The sequence below is a fragment of the Pleuronectes platessa genome, chromosome 6, assembly GCF_947347685.1.
Source record: "Pleuronectes platessa chromosome 6, fPlePla1.1, whole genome shotgun sequence".
Classification (NCBI taxonomy): domain Eukaryota; kingdom Metazoa; phylum Chordata; class Actinopteri; order Pleuronectiformes; family Pleuronectidae; genus Pleuronectes; species Pleuronectes platessa.
The window spans coordinates 4,570,203-4,589,260 of NC_070631.1; the positions used below are offsets into that span (position 1 = coordinate 4,570,203).

Consider the following 19,058-nt stretch of genomic DNA (forward strand, 5'->3'; position numbering starts at 1 on the left):
GCAACAGCTGAAGGTGATGAAGATATTATTCTTAACCATGACTCTGCACCATCTGATGGATCTGATATTATTCTGCAGCAGGACAACAGCTCCATGATGGGTGACCGTGTTGGGGCCTCCTCTCTTTGGATCAATCCATCTGACAAACTCCTTTTCCTCTTTTAAATCTCTTTTAAAGTCTGAATTCACCTTGAACTCCATCTATCTATCTATCTATCTATCTATCTATCTATCTATCTAACTATCTATCTATCTACCTATCTATCTATCTATCTATCTATCTATCTATCTATCTATCTATCTATCTATCTATCCATCCATCTATCTATCCATCCATCTATCTATCTATCTATCTATCTATCTATCTATCTATCTATCTATCTATCTATCTATCGTCTTCTTTTAATAAAACCACGTAGAATTGATCCTGAATATGAGAATAAAGTAAAGTTCGTACTCTCACCTGTGAGGCTGTGATTGGCTGACCCCGGTCCAATCAGCGGCGGCTGTTGTCCGTTCTCTTCCGTACATTCTCAGAGGGATCGAGCTCTCACACACAGCGGAGCACGGTGAGTGTTTCTCGGGCTTCTCGCTGCAGTAAACCCCCTCGGTGTCGTGCACGTATCCGGCCTGTGCCTCCACCACGTCGGCCTTTAGCTCCCGGACACGTCTGTGCCCCGGACGAGACACTTCAACGACCTCCGGCTCCCGGGGTTCGCTGAAACATTCTCTCTGCTGAAATAGCTTAGCTTCCCGGCTACATTGGAAGCTAACGCAGGCTAACGACCAACTAACGAAAACTCGGTTTGTGTCTTAAAAAGATTCGACCCCGTTTTTGTGTGTCACTTCTCCGCAGACGTGTTGTTATTCTCCCGCGTGCGAAAAGTACTGTAAGCTGAGAAAAAGTGTGAGGAATTAAATAAATAACATTTTCAGACAGTTCCGCCTGGTGCTAGCCTGCTAGCTAACTTATTAGCTCCCTGGTCTTCGCTAAATCCTTAACAACAACTTAAAACCCGGGTTTGCGGGAATTCAAGTTTAACTGTGAGTTAAGCTCTGTTTTCCTAAAGACTTAATATCTGTTAACTTTTGATAAAACTTGTTTTCTAAACAACTCGTTCCTCTCCTGCGCGAACACTCGGGGACGCTAGCTAGCCTTTACCCAAAACGTAGCTGCTAGCGGAATGCTAACGTTAGAGTTGTCAACCTACTTTGTTTTTTTTGTTTTTGCGTCCACCTCCACAGAGTGAAAAAGGATAAAAGTTTATTGGGGTTTGGTTCGATAGCAGCGCGGGACTTTGCCTCCCTTTTACCGGGTGAACAGCCACCGTCTGTCGCATTGGGAAACTAATAACCACACCCTTCCTTTCGAAACCAACTGCGCGTCAAGTTGCCACGAAAATAAGTTGATCTTCATGTCGTGTATCGGACCCAAACAAAATGATAGAAGATAATAAACTCACACGAGACACTTTTAATGACTTTTACTAAACTCTTAACCTAAATTTGATTGTTGGATTTTAATCTTTTCGCTCGTTTTCTCCTCGATACATAGATTTTTTCAGTTTGTTGACTTGAGTCGCTCTGTTCCCAACAACCTGCAGAAAATCAACTATTGTGATTAATTGTATGAACCAAAGATGTGGTTTTTTTTTTTTATTCTTGTGTTGTGTGTTGATCAGCAACAGGTCGTTAGTGGAGTAAACAGAGTTGTTTATGCAACATGTGACAACTCACCTCCTGACTCCATAAAGCAGATCCCCCACAGCGCTGCAACCATATGAAGTCTTTATTAACTCGTCCTGTGGTCGTGCACACATGTTACAAACTTCAGCAGAGGGTGTTTCTCATTGTAATGTTGTAATATCCACTTAAGTGATGTGTTCCTTTGATTCGGTTTAGGACCAGTTTCCTGTCTGAACAGTTTGGCTCCCGACCAGCCCTCTGCACCGGCCCGCTGACATCGGTGTACCCGAGGATCTGCACCGGCCCCCTTCCCCTCCCCAGATGTGGAGGGAGTTGACGTCTGCAGCAGCCGTGTACACAGTAGGTCGAGCCGCTCTCGTTTCACCGCACATTATTTTTCTGCACTTACGCCACAGGGCTTTTGTAAACCGGTGGGCGAGAATTTGTTCATATTTTACTACTCCGTCGTAAATGTGCCATGAAAGTGTTTATAAGCTGTTTGCACTGCAGTCACCAGCTGACAAACAGAAAGTAGTGAGTGGGTTTAGTGAAGGTTTCAGGTCGAGGGCTTGATACTTTAAGTGTTTGAGTCTGACCTCAAATCTTATCAGCGGAAGCTTTATCTTATCGAACGTGTTTTGTGACGCCCACGGAAATTCACACGTTAAAACACAGCTTTATTTTCCGTTGCATACATTGTGAGTGTTGCAAATGCATCAGGCGCACCGCACGCTGACATCCCCCCCTCAAGGTGAACCCCCTAGCACTGGTTATGATTTCAGCGCAGTGGTCATGCATGCAGCCTCTGATCCCTGTCCTGTTTGTATGGTGAGCTCGAGTAGAGGAGGGTCATTACAATGGCTCTTTGTAGAGGGCCTCGTGTGCCCGTCGCACAATGTGGGCTTCTGGTGGTGCTTCATACGCCGTAGTTAGAATTGCAAATGCCGGTCGAGTGTGTGACAGAGTGGTTCTTGTATTGTTCGCTTCAGCGTTTCACAAAGGTCCCACAGATGTTGTCTGATTAGTGGATTCAAAGAGATTCTCAAATGAGATCTTACTATGCATCCACCCCTCTTTGACATTTATACATCAAATGAAGAGGACATTTGCATTTCAGAGTAGCATTCAAAACATAGTTCATCGAAAAGCACAGCGTTAAAAACTTTGTACCACATATGCCTTGGTACATACTTCAACGATATTTTTTTTTGGTCATCAGCTTCCTCACTTTAGTGATAAGAAGTCTCAAACTTCCCACCTCAATTCAGTCTCTCACTACTAAGTAGAACAGGAAGATCAACTCAAGTTGTATCTGACACGATCTGAAATGTCACATATGAAACCAAAACGGCAGATTTGAGTTCAAGGTTGGTTGCTTCCTGGCAATTATTGTTGCACACATTTTTGCATTTACAAGTAAAAGAAATAAAATTAAAATGTTCGTGGAAAACTCAAATCACAGAAAAAAAGTGTTTTAAGACTTTGTCACTTTATACACACAAGGTAATTATTGTGTGTTTGGATGATCACATTCTCTTTCCTGTGACTGTTCTTTTTACTGCCTGTAATTTCTAGGCCACGTACTAAACTGTGTGAGGCTGATGCAGTGGATGACGGGTCACTCTCCAGCCGTTCTCCTCCATTTTACAATGAGATGACGTTATTTTGTGGCACTGGAACTCTTACCTGCCAGCTGCACTTCCGTTTTCAGGATCTACTGCACTTATACGTCTACACAGTGAATAATAAAGTGTTTATAATGTATTCCTTTACTTATAAACAACCGATGAGAATTTCTAAAGTTCAGGAGTCAGGCTATAGTTTCAGCTCTTCTTGTTTTGTATTTTTATTTAGTTGTATTTTTTTTTTAAGAGGCAACACCCCTATCATCATGACAGATGCAGTCCCATGGTAGTGGGTGGGACACATTTTTTGGCAGCAACACAACATTTTGATCTGCTGATGTCAGCAGAGATGTTTTCATTGTTATAGATACTGTAAAACAGGGCGTTCACACTGTCAACAGCGTATTTAATAGCCCCAATGTTTCCAGTTTACATTCGGATTGAAGCTGGTTTCTGATTTGAGTTCCTGCAGCAGCAGAAACAGTCCTAAGTTACAAACAGACCGGTCCAGTGAGTTATTGATCGTGACAGAGATGTTACACAAAACAATTCTATGAACTATTTGATTCAAATGGGAAATTGTCATAATGATTTATGGATTTAGGTAGTTTCCTTGGCACAGGGTAATTTAAATAAAAGTTTAGGTAAAGAACTTGTTTTAAGGTTTGAACTCGGATGTTTTCTGTAGCTGAAAATGTCCCTGTTACGTTTTGTCCTCCTCATCCTTCTTCTGTACTTTCAGACTCTTGTGCTGTCCAGTGAAGTTGCCCACCATGCGTGAGTACAAGCTAGTGGTGCTGGGATCCGGAGGTGTGGGGAAATCAGCACTGGTAAGTGACGGCTGCAGCATCAATGTGTTTGTTTGTTTTAAACAAGACGTCAGTTCTATTCTAAAACAAACTTATATTCTGACAGTTTGAGTTAGTGCTACAAAAACAATTTGGGCTTTTCAATGCAGTATTTTACTTTTATCGCTGAGAATTATTTACACAGGGCATCAAGAGGTCTTAAATGTAAACGTATTTACAAAGATCATTTACATAACTGCAAATCACTGTGATTTAATAAATAAATGACTGTAAAACTATTGTTCCAGACCTTGAATATAATGTAAAATTTAAATGTGGACCTTCCATTAATTATTTATTTATGATTTTTGAATTCAATACAGTTTCTTTTTACAGCTTGTCCAGGTTTAGTTATTATCGATGATTTTATCAGCAGTTATTGTGACAGGTGATAAAATGTCATAAACATTGAAATAAATAACCCTAATAAAAAGCTAATAGATATCAATACAGGAATAGTTTTAGGAACACAATGATGCTTACAAAGAAACTCTGTTGACCTGGGCTGATGCTGTATTAATAATTAATAACTGCTGGTACACTAAGCTACAGCACACGCTCATTTACATGTGTCACAGTAAATGTGTGTTGATGTTTTCCTCTGCTTCCTTTGTCCACTACAGACAGTGCAGTTCGTGCAGGGCATTTTTGTGGAGAAGTATGACCCCACAATAGAAGACTCCTACAGAAAGGTAAGATCAGAAACTCCTACAGCACTAGAAATTAATTTAACAAAGCAGTTTACACAACGATTGACTGTGTGAACTCATTGTTTTATCTCCAACAGCAAGTTGAGGTGGACGGGCAGCAATGTATGCTCGAAATCTTGGACACGGCTGGAACAGTAAGTCGAGACACCCGCAGTTTTCACAGAAGCGATCTTATGAGATTCAGTGCAAACAGACTTCTGATGGTCTGGTCCGTCTCTGATTGTTCTGTAGGAGCAGTTCACAGCGATGAGGGACCTGTACATGAAGAACGGCCAAGGCTTTGCTTTGGTTTACTCCATCACAGCGCAGTCGACGTTCAATGACCTACAGGACCTCCGGGAACAGATCCTGCGAGTTAAAGATACTGAGGACGTGAGTGTTGCTCTCTTTAAAAAGTGTTTTTATAATAAGTGATTTATTTTTAGAGTTCAGAGGTTTTTTTTAGACAAAAATGTGGAAGTGCTGTTCTAATGCCATTTTCTCTTCCTGCTACTGATATCGGCCAAAACCGAGTATCAATCCGATACCAGTGTAGGAAAAACAACAACGATATAACACATTTAAAAACCTGCAGTCTCCTAACTCTATATGGAAGTATTTGAATCTAGGAATACACAAACAATGAACTCAACAAGTTCGTCAGTAATCTTTCTTTCTTTGCGGTTGTCTTTGTTTAGCTTATCGTGTCATTTGAGTGCGTTTTCAAAAGTTTGCTGCAGAAGTTCGTCCTTTTTTCCCCTTCGCCTTAAACTCCTCCTGCTTGTTCTCATCAGGGTTCTTCAAAACTCTGCTGCTCTAAAAACAGCACCTGACCGTGGCAGCACGACGCAACTTCTGAGTTGTTGAGCTCCTCAAACTATGAAATCTATAAAAAAGACACATCATGCGTTGGTTTTCTCAGGGTTTGGGTTCTTAATTCACCGGTGCCATATAAAGATTATTACAATTTGCGATTCATAATTTGATAATATTTTAGTAGCGGACTGTATGAATCAGAATTAAACGGCTTCAGTTTTCCGGGTTACAGCCCTGCAGTGCTCTAAGACACAGAGGAGAACGTTCTCCTCAGTAATAACCTTCAGTGTTCCTCTCTATAATCACCTCAGACACGTCACTCCCTCATTAGAGAGAGGGCCGAGCGGGGGGGTGACATGATGGAAATGTCAGAGCCGCTGTGAGATGCTCTCTGCCACTTACGCCCTTAGTCTCGGCATGTCTTGATTTAGAATGGGGATATACAACATGCTGAGTGGGCTTTATTTATTCATAGCAAATTGACGACTGGTCTTCATGTCTTGGTCGAGGCCTCGCTTTGTTTAAGAATAAGCTACAGACAGGATCATGTGACCGGACGACTGGAAATCCCTGTACATTTGCAAACTGCCTCTGAACCATCTTCAAGTGGTCCAGATTGTGAATGGACTCAGGCAAAAACTGAATTAAATTGTTAAATCATGAACATGGGGAGAATCTTCTCTAAAATCTTTATAAATGGCCACACTTACAGGGTTAAGATATAAAAGCACCTCACACACTTTGGGATATTATTAAGATTATTGCCCCAGAGGCAACAACGCACCACCTGACATCTCATGTGACCTCACAGGGGAAGCAGACGTGCACAAAGTGGAGACTCGCCCGGAGCCACAACTTGCTCTAATGTTGATAATAAGCAGAAGGACGAACAAGTCTGGATGATGAATATGTTCGGAGAGACCCGGTGAACACAGGTTATCTGTTCTCCAGGTGAGATTGTCTCACCTGGAGAACAGACCATCACCTGATAAGGTCTCTGTGTCTCTAATTGGCCGATGTAATCATCCCGATTTCAAATCCTTAACATCAAACATGATTGATAATTATCAGGGCGACCCAGATGAGGGTCCTACATTAACCGAGCACTTTGGGAGGTTTAAGAATGTTCTGTAACTCTGTGAAAAAAACTGTTATTTATTCCTGTTTCATTAGTTAAGAATCTTTGTGCAAGCTTGAAACTGTTTTTAATTCTACTCAATCAGGTTCCCATGATCCTGGTGGGGAACAAGTGCGACCTGGAGGACGAGCGTGTGGTCGGCAAGGAGCAGGGTCGGAACCTGGCCCGTCAGTGGAGCAACTGTGCCTTTTTAGAGACCTCAGCTAAATCAAAGATCAACGTTAATGAGGTACGTTCCTATTGCACATAAAGACTGTGTGACATACTTAATGTTTTTTTTTTAAAGGGTAGGGCAGGAGTAGCTTGATTATAATTCATTTAAATCAAGCTATTACAATTTGCACGAAAAGTTAACGTGTAATAAAAGTAGACGAGCAGCTGTTACTGGTAACGACCGTGCTACAGTTACTGTGGAGACTCCAGGTGTGAAGCCGCCTCTGGCCGTCACTTTGTTAACTAACAAACGATCCTGGACACTGATCTGCAGTTTCTCTCAGTTTGTGTTTGGTAACGAGGTAAATAAGGCAACTGAGCAGAGATTCTTCTTGGCTCCTCCCTCCCTCCCTCCCTCCCAGGAGCAGTGACAAACACTAACTCTCTGCAGACACTGGGTTGGTGTTCAGCTCCACAAACACAAACAGCAGGAGCGGATGAGCCATTAGGCATTCCTGCTCATCTGAGCTGCACTCCACTTGTAAAAAATATAAGGTTTCCAATACATTGTAATCCACGTTATTGAAACATGACTTCAATGGCTGCAAGTCTTACTATATTTCTGTTAATGTTCTCCTCCATTTCATGAGCAAGTGACTTTAATTGCATCAGTGCCTTTTCACTGGAGGATGTTCGCTCTGTTCTTCAGTAAAATGTCGTGACCACTGACCTTTCTCTGTCGTAGATTTTCTATGATCTGGTGCGACAGATCAACTCTAAAACGCCGTTGGACAAGAAGAAGACAAAAAAGAAGGGCGGCTGCACGCTGCTCTGAAACAGCCTCCCACTGTCGCTCAAGGCCAGGTGAGTGGGTGTAAACAGCGTTTATTCCAGACATGTGCAGAGCTGCTGCTGCTCCCAGAACAGTCAGACCGCTACATTTTCATTTGATTCATTTGGTTTGAATGATCATATTTTGGTTGCAAATTGAATTAAATCCAAACTTTGAGTCTTTTTGTGCTAATTAATGGCAGAATCCTTCATTTTGAGATGTGCTGATAAAGGTTGGAGAATCATTTTTTTGTCAAACTCTGACCCCCCTTCCAGTATCATCCAAATTATTCTAACCTGCGTGTGTGAGAATCTATTTTACAGATTCATCTTTTAATCTAATCAAAGTTAGTTTGAATGTTTCATATAAAACTTTTGATGTTGGAGCCTTTCTGGAACGCTCCTGCTGCTGCTGAGCCTCGTAACAGTATTTGTAATTTGAACCGTCGGTGTTGCTGCGTGTTCCGGCTCATTTACTTTAAATAATGTACTGCGCTGATGTACTGTACTTTGAACATTAGCAGTCGGTGTTTACCAAAGCGTCCTGTGTTGTCTCTCACTTTGACATGAGAATCTGCCTCTGGAGACTTGAAGCTTTGTCCAGTATTTAATTCAAGGTTTTTAGCTGAGCTGCAGTGAACTGTAACACTATGAGCATCAAATTTCAATTTTATTAAAAGGGATCTTTTAATGATCAGTATGAAAACTAAAGGTTATAACACCAAGCACCTCCTGTTTTTAATGTTCCTACATTACACTTTATACTAATTCATCTTTGTTAGTTTGTTCAATCTGCACGGTTTAATGTGTTTTCACTTTTATGCACAAACCAGGAGTAACACGTGATTATTTTTTGTACAATACAATGGTTATTTCTCTTCTAACAAGCTTATCCCGCCCGTCTTGTCACTTTCCAACCTGCTCAGTGAGCTTTATTAAATCCTTATATCTCGTAAATGCAGTGATGGCCGAAGCTTTTGACAGTTTCCAAGTGACACAGTCAGGACAGAAGCACTTTGAGAATGAGACTTCTGCTCCAACAGTTCGTGTCCGACACAATTTACGATGATATGTATTGACTTTTCTCTTTTCTTTCCTCCTGTACTTGCAGAAACCGTAATGATTAAGTGTTTCCCAGTGGATGGTGCCAGCATTCCAAGTCCTCTCCAGAACATTTGAAACAGGCTGACAGAGATACACTCGCAAAAATGGCAGGAGACGGCACATACTGTCACGATCTTCTTCTCTGCTTTTTAATGGCAAAGAAATCTGACTCTTTTTTTTTTCTTTTTTTTTTTGTATTGTCAGCCTGATGACAACTGTTTTTGTCGTCATCTTTTTTTGTGTGTCTTTTCTTCTCCAAGGTGTCTTTCTTTTGGAAATATCAGTTTAAAAGAAGAGACCGTGGGTTTAAAATCCATATATGGGAACTAAAAATGTTTTTATTAAAAGTAATAACAGTCTTTGGCATATTGTGACAATACGTCTGCAGAAGAAATCATGTGAAACGTTCGCCCTCTCGGCCTTCTCGTACTTTTCTGCACTAATGGTGTCGACAAAGATGCGTCATTGTCCACGAGTTACTCGCTCCTACTCACAGGGATGTGTATTGATGAAATAACATCTTTCCTAAGTGACTTTGTTTTATATTGAGAGCTGTAAAGCCTTCCATATTTCCCATAATATATTCTACTTCCATTTTTGCATAATAAAGCTAAGGAAATTAGTATTTTATAGACTGATGGGGGGAAATGGTTTGTTCTGATTTGTGTCTTGAGGCTGAAAGTGTATTGTACTAAACCAACTCTAATATTGCTTCTTGCGTTTCCCTGTCACAGATGATTTTCCAGCTTTTATGAATGATTAAATTTTAGTACATTTTCATTAGTTTTTGTGTAGTTTTTTTCAACCCGACTCATTTAAAACGTTACTGAATGTTTCAAATGTTCATTTATCTTCCAGGATTATAAGCAGTGAGATAAATCAACATGTTATTGTGTAGCTCGGTATGTTGGTCTGTCAGCTTTCATTTTGTTTCTGCAGCAGAACTTGTTTTTAAATGAAACTTGATGATTATCTAATGAGGGAATGAAGTGATGATTTGACATATTTGGGTTTCATGACAGAAATATTACAACTTCAGGTAACTGTGATAACATCGCCTGCCAAACTTTAATTTCAGGTTTTGTAGGTGCCGTTATCTCCTCAGGACATATTTATAACTTATGATTTTCTCAAAGTATGAAGGGTGTTCTTAAAAGAAGTATCAGTCAAGTTCTCTCCTCTGCAAACGGTAGCTGAAGCAGATAATGTGCTGCTGAACTTCCTGTTGATGCAGAGGACACCGATGTGAGAGGATCAATATCTCCTAAAGAGCCTCGACGAGCTAAACCCGTAACTGGAGTGTTTTCCTGTCGGCAGAATCGACAGCCGGAGCCCGAGTCACCAGAGTTTTTGCCGAGGAGGAGTCGGATCAGTTGATGTGCGGCAGGGAAAGAGGAAGTGAGACTCCAGACACTCAGCTGCAACGGAAGTGAAGCGAAGTGAAGGAGAAAAAAGCAGAAGAGAAAATGATCAGGTGATGGATTTAGCGAGTGAAGGGACGCCAACTCAGCTGCACCACCTCTGATGGTGAGAAAAGGGAGCCTCTTTAAAAGTGTGATAACATCCTACTTTTGTATGCGTCAATATAAAAAGTGTAAGTGTTTATTCTGCTACAAATGTTATATCTAGAGACGTGTAGATCCTTAGGCGAAACCTCACCATCCCAGTTTCTCAGTCTGTGATGGTTTCAGGGTTAATTTAATTAATTAAACTTTTCTACGAGTCTCTCACAAATTTTGTGTTTATCAAGCAGACATAAATTACATTAAGTGCATCTGGGGCTTTCAAGGCCTCAGCAGTTTCTGGTGATCCAGCCTTAATCTCTAATTGCCTCTGTGGATGGTGCAGTGAGTCAGACTGGGTCTTCTTCCAAATGTGTCATGGCTGCGAAAGGGAGCTGGAAGAAACTTCTGTGAATAACGAAAAGTTGATGAACAAATTGTGGAATCCAAACATTCTGGCTTGTGGCCCCTGAACAAAAAGCATCACCTACTTTGGGCCCCTCCTCCTGTTCTTGTTTGCAGTTCAAAGAAAAAGAAAGAGGCAAGGGCGGCAACGTTGTGAACAAACGAGGAAACATGATTTCTTACCGCCTCAAAAAGTCACAACATAGTTTAAATTTCCTCTTTTCGACCTGTGTTGTCTCCCTTTTTTGCCTTTTAACCATAATGCTGAGTTTAAATGAGCAAACATTTCACAGGAAGGTTAGAATGAGAGAAAATTAAAAGAGATTTGTACAAATTCATGCATCAGAACTTTTCCCTCTTTAACGACCCCTAAATTTAATCATGTGACCGTTTGGGGGACACCGGCCCCAAGGTTTGGAACCACTGGACTAAACCACATAAAAATCTGATGCAGGATCTGACAATATCACATATAGTAGTGTGTGTGTGGGGGGGGGGGGGGGGGGGTTGGGGGGGGGGGGGGGGTATGCAGAATGAATGATTTTGCACATTTTGTTCTACTTTGTTAATGAAGTTTGATAATGAATGCAACACTTATATATTGTTTTATCTATAATTAAAGGGACTGGGCACATTTCCAACCACAGGCTCCAAGAGTATTTATGATTTATATTCACAAACGACAGGTTTAAGTGCTGAGGAACCTGTGTAGGAACATGTGGAACCTCAGGCCTGCAGCTGGAACCCCTCAGATAAAGTTTCCTCTGCAGGTGACGGAGCGGAGCTGCAGGTTTCTCATCACCGCTGTTAACATCTCATTTCTCCACATCATCACCGCTGATTGATGAGCGCTGACTCCCCGGCTCCCTCACCTACCCCCGGCGCTCCTCCCTGCCTATCCCTCCCCTCCCTCTCTCTACCACACTATGCATCCAGACGGACAGGCTACACGACCCCCCTCCCCCTCTTCCATCATTTTCCCATCTCTTACTCACTCTCTTCCCTACAACAAACATGGCCGCGAAATCTGATGGTGCACCCGTCTCCGAGCGCAACGAGATCCCACCCGAGTGTCCCTCCAGGTCGGACCCGCGGCCGGCCCGGCGCCGCCTCGCCGAGCAGCGCTACTCGCTGCCGGACTGCTGCTGGACGCTGTGCGCCCTTTTGGTCTTCTTCTCGGACGGGGCCTCAGACCTGTGGCTGGCGGCGGACTACTACCTAAGGAGGGACTACTGGTGCTTTGCTCTGACTCTGGTCTTTGTGATAGTCCCGTCCGTGGTGGTGCAGATTCTGAGCTTCCGATGGTTCGCCTACGATTTCTCGGAAACCGTCGACAGCGGCACGGCGGCGGCCGTGGTGGCGGCGTCGGGCGCGGAGGAGCGGGACTTCAGCACCAAGGACAGCGGCGAGCGGGGCGCTGGCTGCACCGGGGCGGAGGCGCTGCCGGGGCCGGGATCCACGGGAGGAGCCCGGGGCTGCTGCAGGGTCCTCGTGTGGATCCTCCAGGCCATCATTCATACCTTTCAGCTGGCACAGGTCTGGAGGTAAGTCTGAACATATCTGAGAGGAGGAGGTGGGGGGGACTACACATTCAGCCTTTGTGTGCACAAGTGTGTGTGTGTGTGTGTGTGTGTGTACACATGCATTCCCCCAAAGCCCAGCATCCCTCCCTGCATGTGGCTAAACGCTTATGAAACGTAATCATCCAGGGGAGGTCTGTGCCCAAAATGCCACAATGTCTTTTTGTATTGTTTGACATTTCTCTGTGTGGCTTAGAAAAGCAGCATTAGACTCCACCCACCCACTCCCCCAACCCCCTGACGCGCTTTTAGGTCAATCATCTCCAGCGAAATCACCAACTCTCCTCACCAATCGCCTTATAGAGGGAAAAAAATCCCTTTGTCTTTTGAGGTGTGGGGCGAGTCTGCAGAATGAACACTGGTGGATGTCAGGGCAGGTTGTGGTGATGTGTGGCCTCACCTCCCCATCACTGCTTCAGTTTATTTCCAGGATGCTTGAGCCTCCCATGCTCTCATAAAATCCCTGATCCCCAATCTGCTCTCGGTTTAAAGGGGGAGCTCCTCTCCGCCGAGCCCCTGCGATGTGTTTAATCACCAGGCGAGCTGCTCTCACGTGGATGGTAGAAGGTCTGTAGGTCAGCTGCTCAGTCAGTGATGGTGAGGCTCAGACCTGAGAGCTCTGATGGGGTTTGACAGGCCTTGGACTGCTGCCAGCCGGGAGGAGGCATACACATGAGCTGTGGTGGGAGGAGGGTCACACGGAATCAGATCACGTTCAAGGGTAATTTGTGTTTTATAGACATATTGGGATTTTGCAGAAAGACAAATAACGTGTAATAATGAAATCAGATATAAGTCAATTGATTTATTCGCAGCTCTCTCAGTCTGTCTTGTGGTCTTTTCTTCCTGCCTCCTTAGACAGCCCCTGGGTAATATATATTGATTCCTTATTTCCTCCTGGAGACTTGGACTTGTGTGTGTGTGTGTGTGTGTGTGTGTGTGTCCAGGAGTACATTAAAAAAATTGTGGCAGCACAGAATTACCGGTAATGCCATTAAAGCTGTTGTGTGAGCTTCATTTATCGCTGCTGCTCTCAGACCAGTGTGTCTGCCCATTAAGAGGATTACCGCTGTGTGTGTTACCCTCAGCTGTTAACTCACGAATGATCCGTCACTGATACACGGTTAGTCAGGTGAGCCGGGATCAATTTGGGCCGGCCACCAGAATTAAATGTCAGCACACACGAGATGAGATGTGGGGTTGTGTTACAGACAGTGTGTGTGTCTTCCTGTACGGCCCAGCCTTTGACCCTCATCACTGCACATATGCTCTATTTTCTCGGTGTGTTACGTCCCAAGGCGCACTTTGTGTAGCACAAACCTGGAATAAAAAAGGGTTACACAAACTCCCTCGTGGTTCAGTGGGCTTGTTGACACAGGGCTCCTCTGACCCTTCTCCCTGAGGCAATTACTGAGACATTTATAGCATCAGTCCTCTGTAGCAACCAGCGGTCCTTTTCAAACAGCGCTGGGTGATGATAGCGACAGTCGTTTCCACGTTGTGTATTTGCAGAGAACAAATAGATGTCGCATGTCAACACATTTGTGCAGAAATGTGTTTGCAAAGTGAAAGTGCACGCTGCTACATGATGTGTGTGAGTTGCACAAGGTCATTACGGAAAAGGTTGAGAAAAGGTTGGCACGACATGTCGGTGATGCTCTGGAGTTCACTGGGGGATTTTCAGCAAGGTTCCCCCCCCCCCCCACACACACACAGACACATTCAACCTGACATCGAGATTCAGAGCGTTTGTTTGTATTTCTCCTCTCAGCAGCCTCATCATATTTTGCCTTTGCTGCAGCCCCCTAACTTATTTCATTTGAAGAGAGATGGCAGACAAGCTCTGCACCATCCCCACCCCCCACCCCCCAGTGTCTGTACTAAAATTAAAAACCACAGAGCTGCTTAGTTCAGTTTCAGTCTAATCTAAATCCCAGAGGAGCAAACAACCAGCTTTTTTGGCAGGAACTACTGACAGCTCCCCGAGTTTGAAATAATGAGCTATGACTTCTGAGAGTCTGTGTTTGATGTTCCAAAGTTTTTGAAGCAAAGTATTAAAACCTGAAATCCGTTTTCAACAAAGCTTAAACCTCAGTGTGTGAACCGTGTCTCTGATACACAGGTATGTCCACGCCTTGTATTTGGGCGTGCAGAGCCGCTGGCACGGGGACCCGGAGCGTCGTCACTACTACTGGCGCATGATGTTTGAGAGCGCCGACATCAGCATGCTGCGCCTGCTGGAGTCCTTCCTGAAGAGCGCCCCTCAGCTGGTGCTGCAGCTCAGCATCATGATCCAGGCCACTCAGGTGCTGCCGCTTCAGGGTGAGTGGCCCCAAAAAGAACAATCACAACAGCCATCAGCGCCATGTCAGAAATAAACCATCAGTCAATCAATGGCTGCAGCCCACGCTGGTTATGATGAGTCACTCAATCGAGCCGCCGCCGAGCAGAATTTATATTCTTGATGTGCTAAACTGCAAAAACCAAGTTCCCCCAGAGCCATTTCCATCCTCTCTAACTTCTCCTTCCCTCTCCTCCTGTCTCCTCTTCACTGTCTCCTCAGGGCTTTCAGCTTCTGCCTCACTGATGTCCCTCGCCTGGATGATCTCCTCCTATCAGAAAGTCCTGAGAGACTCCCGAGACGATAAGCTACCCATGGCCTACAAGGCCGTCATCGTTCAGATTCTGTGGCACCTGTTCACCATCGGGGCCCGCACTCTGGCCTTCGCCCTGTTCGCCTCCGTGTTCCAGCTCTACTTTGGCATCTTCATCGTGGCCCACTGGTGCATCATGACCTTCTGGATCATTCAAGGCGAGACGGACTTCTGTATGTCCAAGTGGGAGGAGATCATCTACAACATGATGGTGGGCATCGTGTATGTTTTCTGCTGGTTCAGCGTGAGAGAGGGGCGCACTCGCTGCCGGATGCTCATCTACAGTCTGACTGTGTTCGTGGAGAACGTGGCGCTCACCACTGCCTGGTACCTGTACCGCGGGAATCGTACCTCAGACTTCTACGCCGTCACCATGGTGTGTGTGGTGGCCAGCAGCTACGCTCTGGGCACCTTCTTCATGTTTGTGTATTACTGTCTGCTGCACCCTGACGGCCCAGTCTCCGGATGGGGCTACATCGTAGAGAAGGAGGTGCCTGTGGAGTTGCTGGCCTCACCGGCCACCAGCCTCCCCCCTGACTTGGTGAGCAGCCCCCCCAGGACCCTTCAGAGAACTAAAGGCTCAGACAGAGAGCAGGGGCCTGGGGTGGATGGAGACGTCTTTCAGGTTCGACCGCCTCGAGGAGCTCAGGTGCCAGCGCAACACCTCACACCCAGAACAGAGGGGCCTGTCATCCGGATAGACCTTCCCAGGAAGAAGTACCCGGCCTGGGACGCTCACTTCATCGACCGCCGGCTGCGTAAAACCATCCTGGTGCTGGAAAGCGCTGCCCCAGTCACACCGAGGATTCAGTACCGCTGTCTGGGCACACCCAAAGAAGTGATGGAGTTCGAGACCACCGTGTGATGTGCTGAAGGTGCTGTGACTCAGCTCGCTGCCATGTGGACATCCTGCCTTAACTAAAAGTGGCAGGGGCATGACTCTCACTGAGCAGTCTGTTTCAGCTCCACGCCGACTTGACCACTCTCTGTACTGTCGGGAAGTGGAGACAAAGAGAGGGACGGAGTGCGGTGGCTTTATTTATTACAAAAGGCAGAACCCTGTGATGATGTTGTCTACTGATGGTGCATATTTTAGTTTCTGTATCATTTCTCAGGTCAGGAAGTGGTACAGGAAGAGCTTGGCGGCAGAGCTCGCCGTCCGGTGAACGAAGAGAGGAGCCCGTGCGAGCGGAGAAGTGGAGCTGTGTGACGATCAATCAGAGGCAGCACGTCCTCGTCAGTGGAGGTGTTTCTGCTCCTCCTCTCCGGGCGGGGCGTCCACCACAGAGGCAAGCCTTCAACATGCATGACTACTTATGGCAGCTAGAATCGAAACATCACCCAACCCCATGGAGAGCGGAGGCATTTAGAGATGTTTTAAACACAAACCTACAATAAACACAACACAGGACCCGATCGCCATAATCATTATTTTCCATAGATATTCACTCATGTTGAAGGAGTCTCTGAAAAATGCTGCTTCAAATCTGACGGGCAGTTTAAAGGCAACATCTGAGTTGAATGTAAAAACAGTTAAAAATGTGATATTTGTGACAAGGCTTCAAGCATTTTCATGCTGTTAGTGGGATTTACAACATTCCTGTGGTATTATAATAGATATATCACTTGTTTTTGAGGTAAGCTAGAACAAAAAAAAAGAGGTTTGTGTGTGTTTACAAGTGATCTGTTGTTTTTGGGACATGCCGTCACTATTATTCTGACCAGACGCACCTTCATCCAGAATGTGTATGCACCAGATACAATAGCTACAAAAAGATTTCCATTACATTCGCAGGATGTATTCTACAGAGGGGACTCAACACAGTTGTATTTTCATACTGCACACGTTCATTTCCATGTAAATCAAAGTGTACAATGATGTGGACGTTACCGAGGGACAGCACAGTCTGTGGTTGTACTTTGTTGTCAGAAAAAAATATATGTAAAATTAGAATTAGCCACAGACTCCAGACTCCGAACAGAATAGCTCTGATATTATTGATAGAACAGGCATGTGATACTTTTGGTAAGACTTCGATTTACAGGTTTGCTATTTTGTCATATTTTCCTCAAAAGTTTCCAAGAAAGAAAAAAGTGATCTGATGTGAGCTTTAGAGAAAACAGAGAAGTTGTTGATTCCAGATTCCAGATATTTCAATTGCTGCTCCGTGTAAACCCAAGATACGTTTTTATTGATTATTGGAATCTTTGTTCTTTGCAATTCTTTGCATGGTCAGCTGAAAAAAGAGTCGCAGGAACTTATTAAATTGAAATTAGAATTGAAAATAATTGATTAGCTTATTGACAGAAATATTATCTGCAACTATTTTGATCATCGCTTAATCATTTCAATAATTTTTCAAACAAAAACAATGAAACAACTTCTAAATACCTGCAGACGTCAGACTCTCAAAAGAAAAGTTTTGCTGCGTTTCTTTGTCTTATATTTTATAAACTGAATATTTGAGCATTTGGGGAATTGACTATGTGGTAATTTGCCTGTTTAATAATGTCTGCGCTCATCTATAAATACAATTACATAGAAAAAGTTCTTTCCAGGAAGCTTTTAAGAAAATAACAAGGAATTTATGGACCCGTAACAAGTTCTGATTTCATCAGGGTTGCTCTTTTATAGAATAGTCACAAGTGAAACGTTTCTGAACTGCATTTGTGTGCGTGCGTGTGTCTGTGTGTGTTTGTGTGTATGTGTGTGTGAGCTCACATACAAGCATGTGTATGAGTGTATGTGGATGAGGGGGAGGGGCTTTTTGAATTTAATTTGAAATAGTGTCGCTGAGACGCGACAGTTTTGTTGTAAACACTGTCGGCTCCTCTTCCCCCCCAGATGACACAGAAATAAAGTACTGGCCCACTGAGCAACTTTACCACACCTGTGTCAGGACCAAAGCCTCAGAGGCTTCACATTGATGGTGCTAACGGTTCTGAGGCCATCAAGTAACAACCACATTACAGATGAGCTTGTCGTGGCAGGAGCTGAGCTGAGGCTGTACCTCAAACATAAAGCTAGAATCAAAAAGCCTTAAACTGGTCGTACCAGACTGTTGCTGTTCAGAGCAAGAAAAAAACCCCACAAGTGATCAAGAAGGTGAAGACAATTTCATTATGTTGTTGTTGCTACAATAAAGAACAATGTGTTTATCTGACTCTGACTGAGGGTGCTTTGTTACACAGACATGGATGGATACATAGATACATAGATACATGCATAGATATATAGATACATACATATACATATATACATACATACATACATATATAACATGTAATACATACATACATGTTATAGATAAAAGATGCATAAGACAATTTCATTATGTTGTTTTGCTACAATAAAGACCAATTTGTTTACCTGACTGTGACTAGATACATAGATACATTTATATAATGATAAAAAGATACAAAGATACATAGATGCAGATAGATGGATGGATGAATGTTCTTAAAAACAGACTCCCTCTCACTTCATGTTCATAAATCAATGGGGTGTGAAACCAAAATGAAAATCCTCTTCGATCACACCATCACAGTTTCCCATGGATTTCTTCACCAGTACTTTTCTGAGAAGGAAAACACTGGTGTTGGATACCTCAGAGGTGGAGGTACGAGGGTATGATATACATAAAATGGGCGTGAAATTACAATAAGAGGTATAAAACAGGTAACGTGAAGAAGAGACTAATCTGCAAAATGACTGGTCACACATAACAAGCCTTAAGATCCAGGCTCTTTGAGGCACCTGCTCATGGTACTTATAGTTCCACTCATATAACCCCCATTCATAATGTATTCATTATATATTATGATTAATCTTTTGAACTACAACATTTGCTATTATAATCATCAATAAAGCAGCACAAATACTGTGAATAAAGTTCATCTCTGCCCAGTATCCAAAAGTAAAATGTCTTATTTTCCTCACTCATAAGAATTTAAACATGTATTTTAATTTTAAAAGAGAGAAGTAACAAATTAAAAGATTAATTCGTTTTTTAATTATAAGTAGATA

General features: G+C 43.6%; 2 protein-coding genes across 2 annotated transcripts; both read left to right on the forward strand.

The window, feature by feature from the left end:
- The first annotated feature begins 475 nt into the window (after window positions 1–475).
- LOC128443038 (ras-related protein Rap-1A) lies at window positions 476–9,670 on the forward strand. Its single transcript, XM_053425735.1, has 9 exons — window positions 476–569; window positions 1,903–2,046; window positions 4,054–4,141; window positions 4,783–4,851; window positions 4,947–5,003; window positions 5,101–5,241; window positions 6,888–7,031; window positions 7,701–7,819; window positions 8,898–9,670. Exons 3-8 carry the CDS (start codon window positions 4,085–4,087, stop codon window positions 7,788–7,790), a joined length of 558 nt encoding a protein of 185 aa, XP_053281710.1. The 5' UTR covers window positions 476–569; window positions 1,903–2,046; window positions 4,054–4,084; the 3' UTR covers window positions 7,791–7,819; window positions 8,898–9,670.
- Window positions 9,671–9,804: 134 nt separating this feature from the next.
- Window positions 9,805–18,195, forward strand: xkr7a (XK related 7a). The gene is made up of 4 exons (XM_053425685.1): window positions 9,805–10,417; window positions 11,484–12,341; window positions 14,500–14,699; window positions 14,941–18,195. Exons 2-4 carry the CDS (start codon window positions 11,812–11,814, stop codon window positions 15,894–15,896), a joined length of 1,686 nt encoding a protein of 561 aa, XP_053281660.1. The 5' UTR covers window positions 9,805–10,417; window positions 11,484–11,811; the 3' UTR covers window positions 15,897–18,195.
- Window positions 18,196–19,058: the final 863 nt, after the last annotated feature.

What these genes read in the sequence shown, in the direction of transcription:
- LOC128443038 (XM_053425735.1), top strand. Translation starts at nt 4,085, where the DNA reads ATGCGTGAGTACAAGCTAGTGGTGCTGGGATCCGGAGGTGTGGGGAAA. An exon ending in GTGTGGGGAAATCAGCACTG is followed by an intron (nt 4,142 to 4,782) that starts GTAAGTGACGGC and finishes TGTCCACTACAG; the next exon opens with ACAGTGCAGTTCGTGCAGGG. An exon ending in TCTTGGACACGGCTGGAACA is followed by an intron (nt 5,004 to 5,100) that starts GTAAGTCGAGAC and finishes ATTGTTCTGTAG; the next exon opens with GAGCAGTTCACAGCGATGAG.
- xkr7a (XM_053425685.1), top strand. Translation starts at nt 11,812, where the DNA reads ATGGCCGCGAAATCTGATGGTGCACCCGTCTCCGAGCGCAACGAGATC. An exon ending in CAGCTGGCACAGGTCTGGAG is followed by an intron (nt 12,342 to 14,499) that starts GTAAGTCTGAAC and finishes TCTGATACACAG; the next exon opens with GTATGTCCACGCCTTGTATT. An exon ending in TCAGGTGCTGCCGCTTCAGG is followed by an intron (nt 14,700 to 14,940) that starts GTGAGTGGCCCC and finishes CTGTCTCCTCAG; the next exon opens with GGCTTTCAGCTTCTGCCTCA.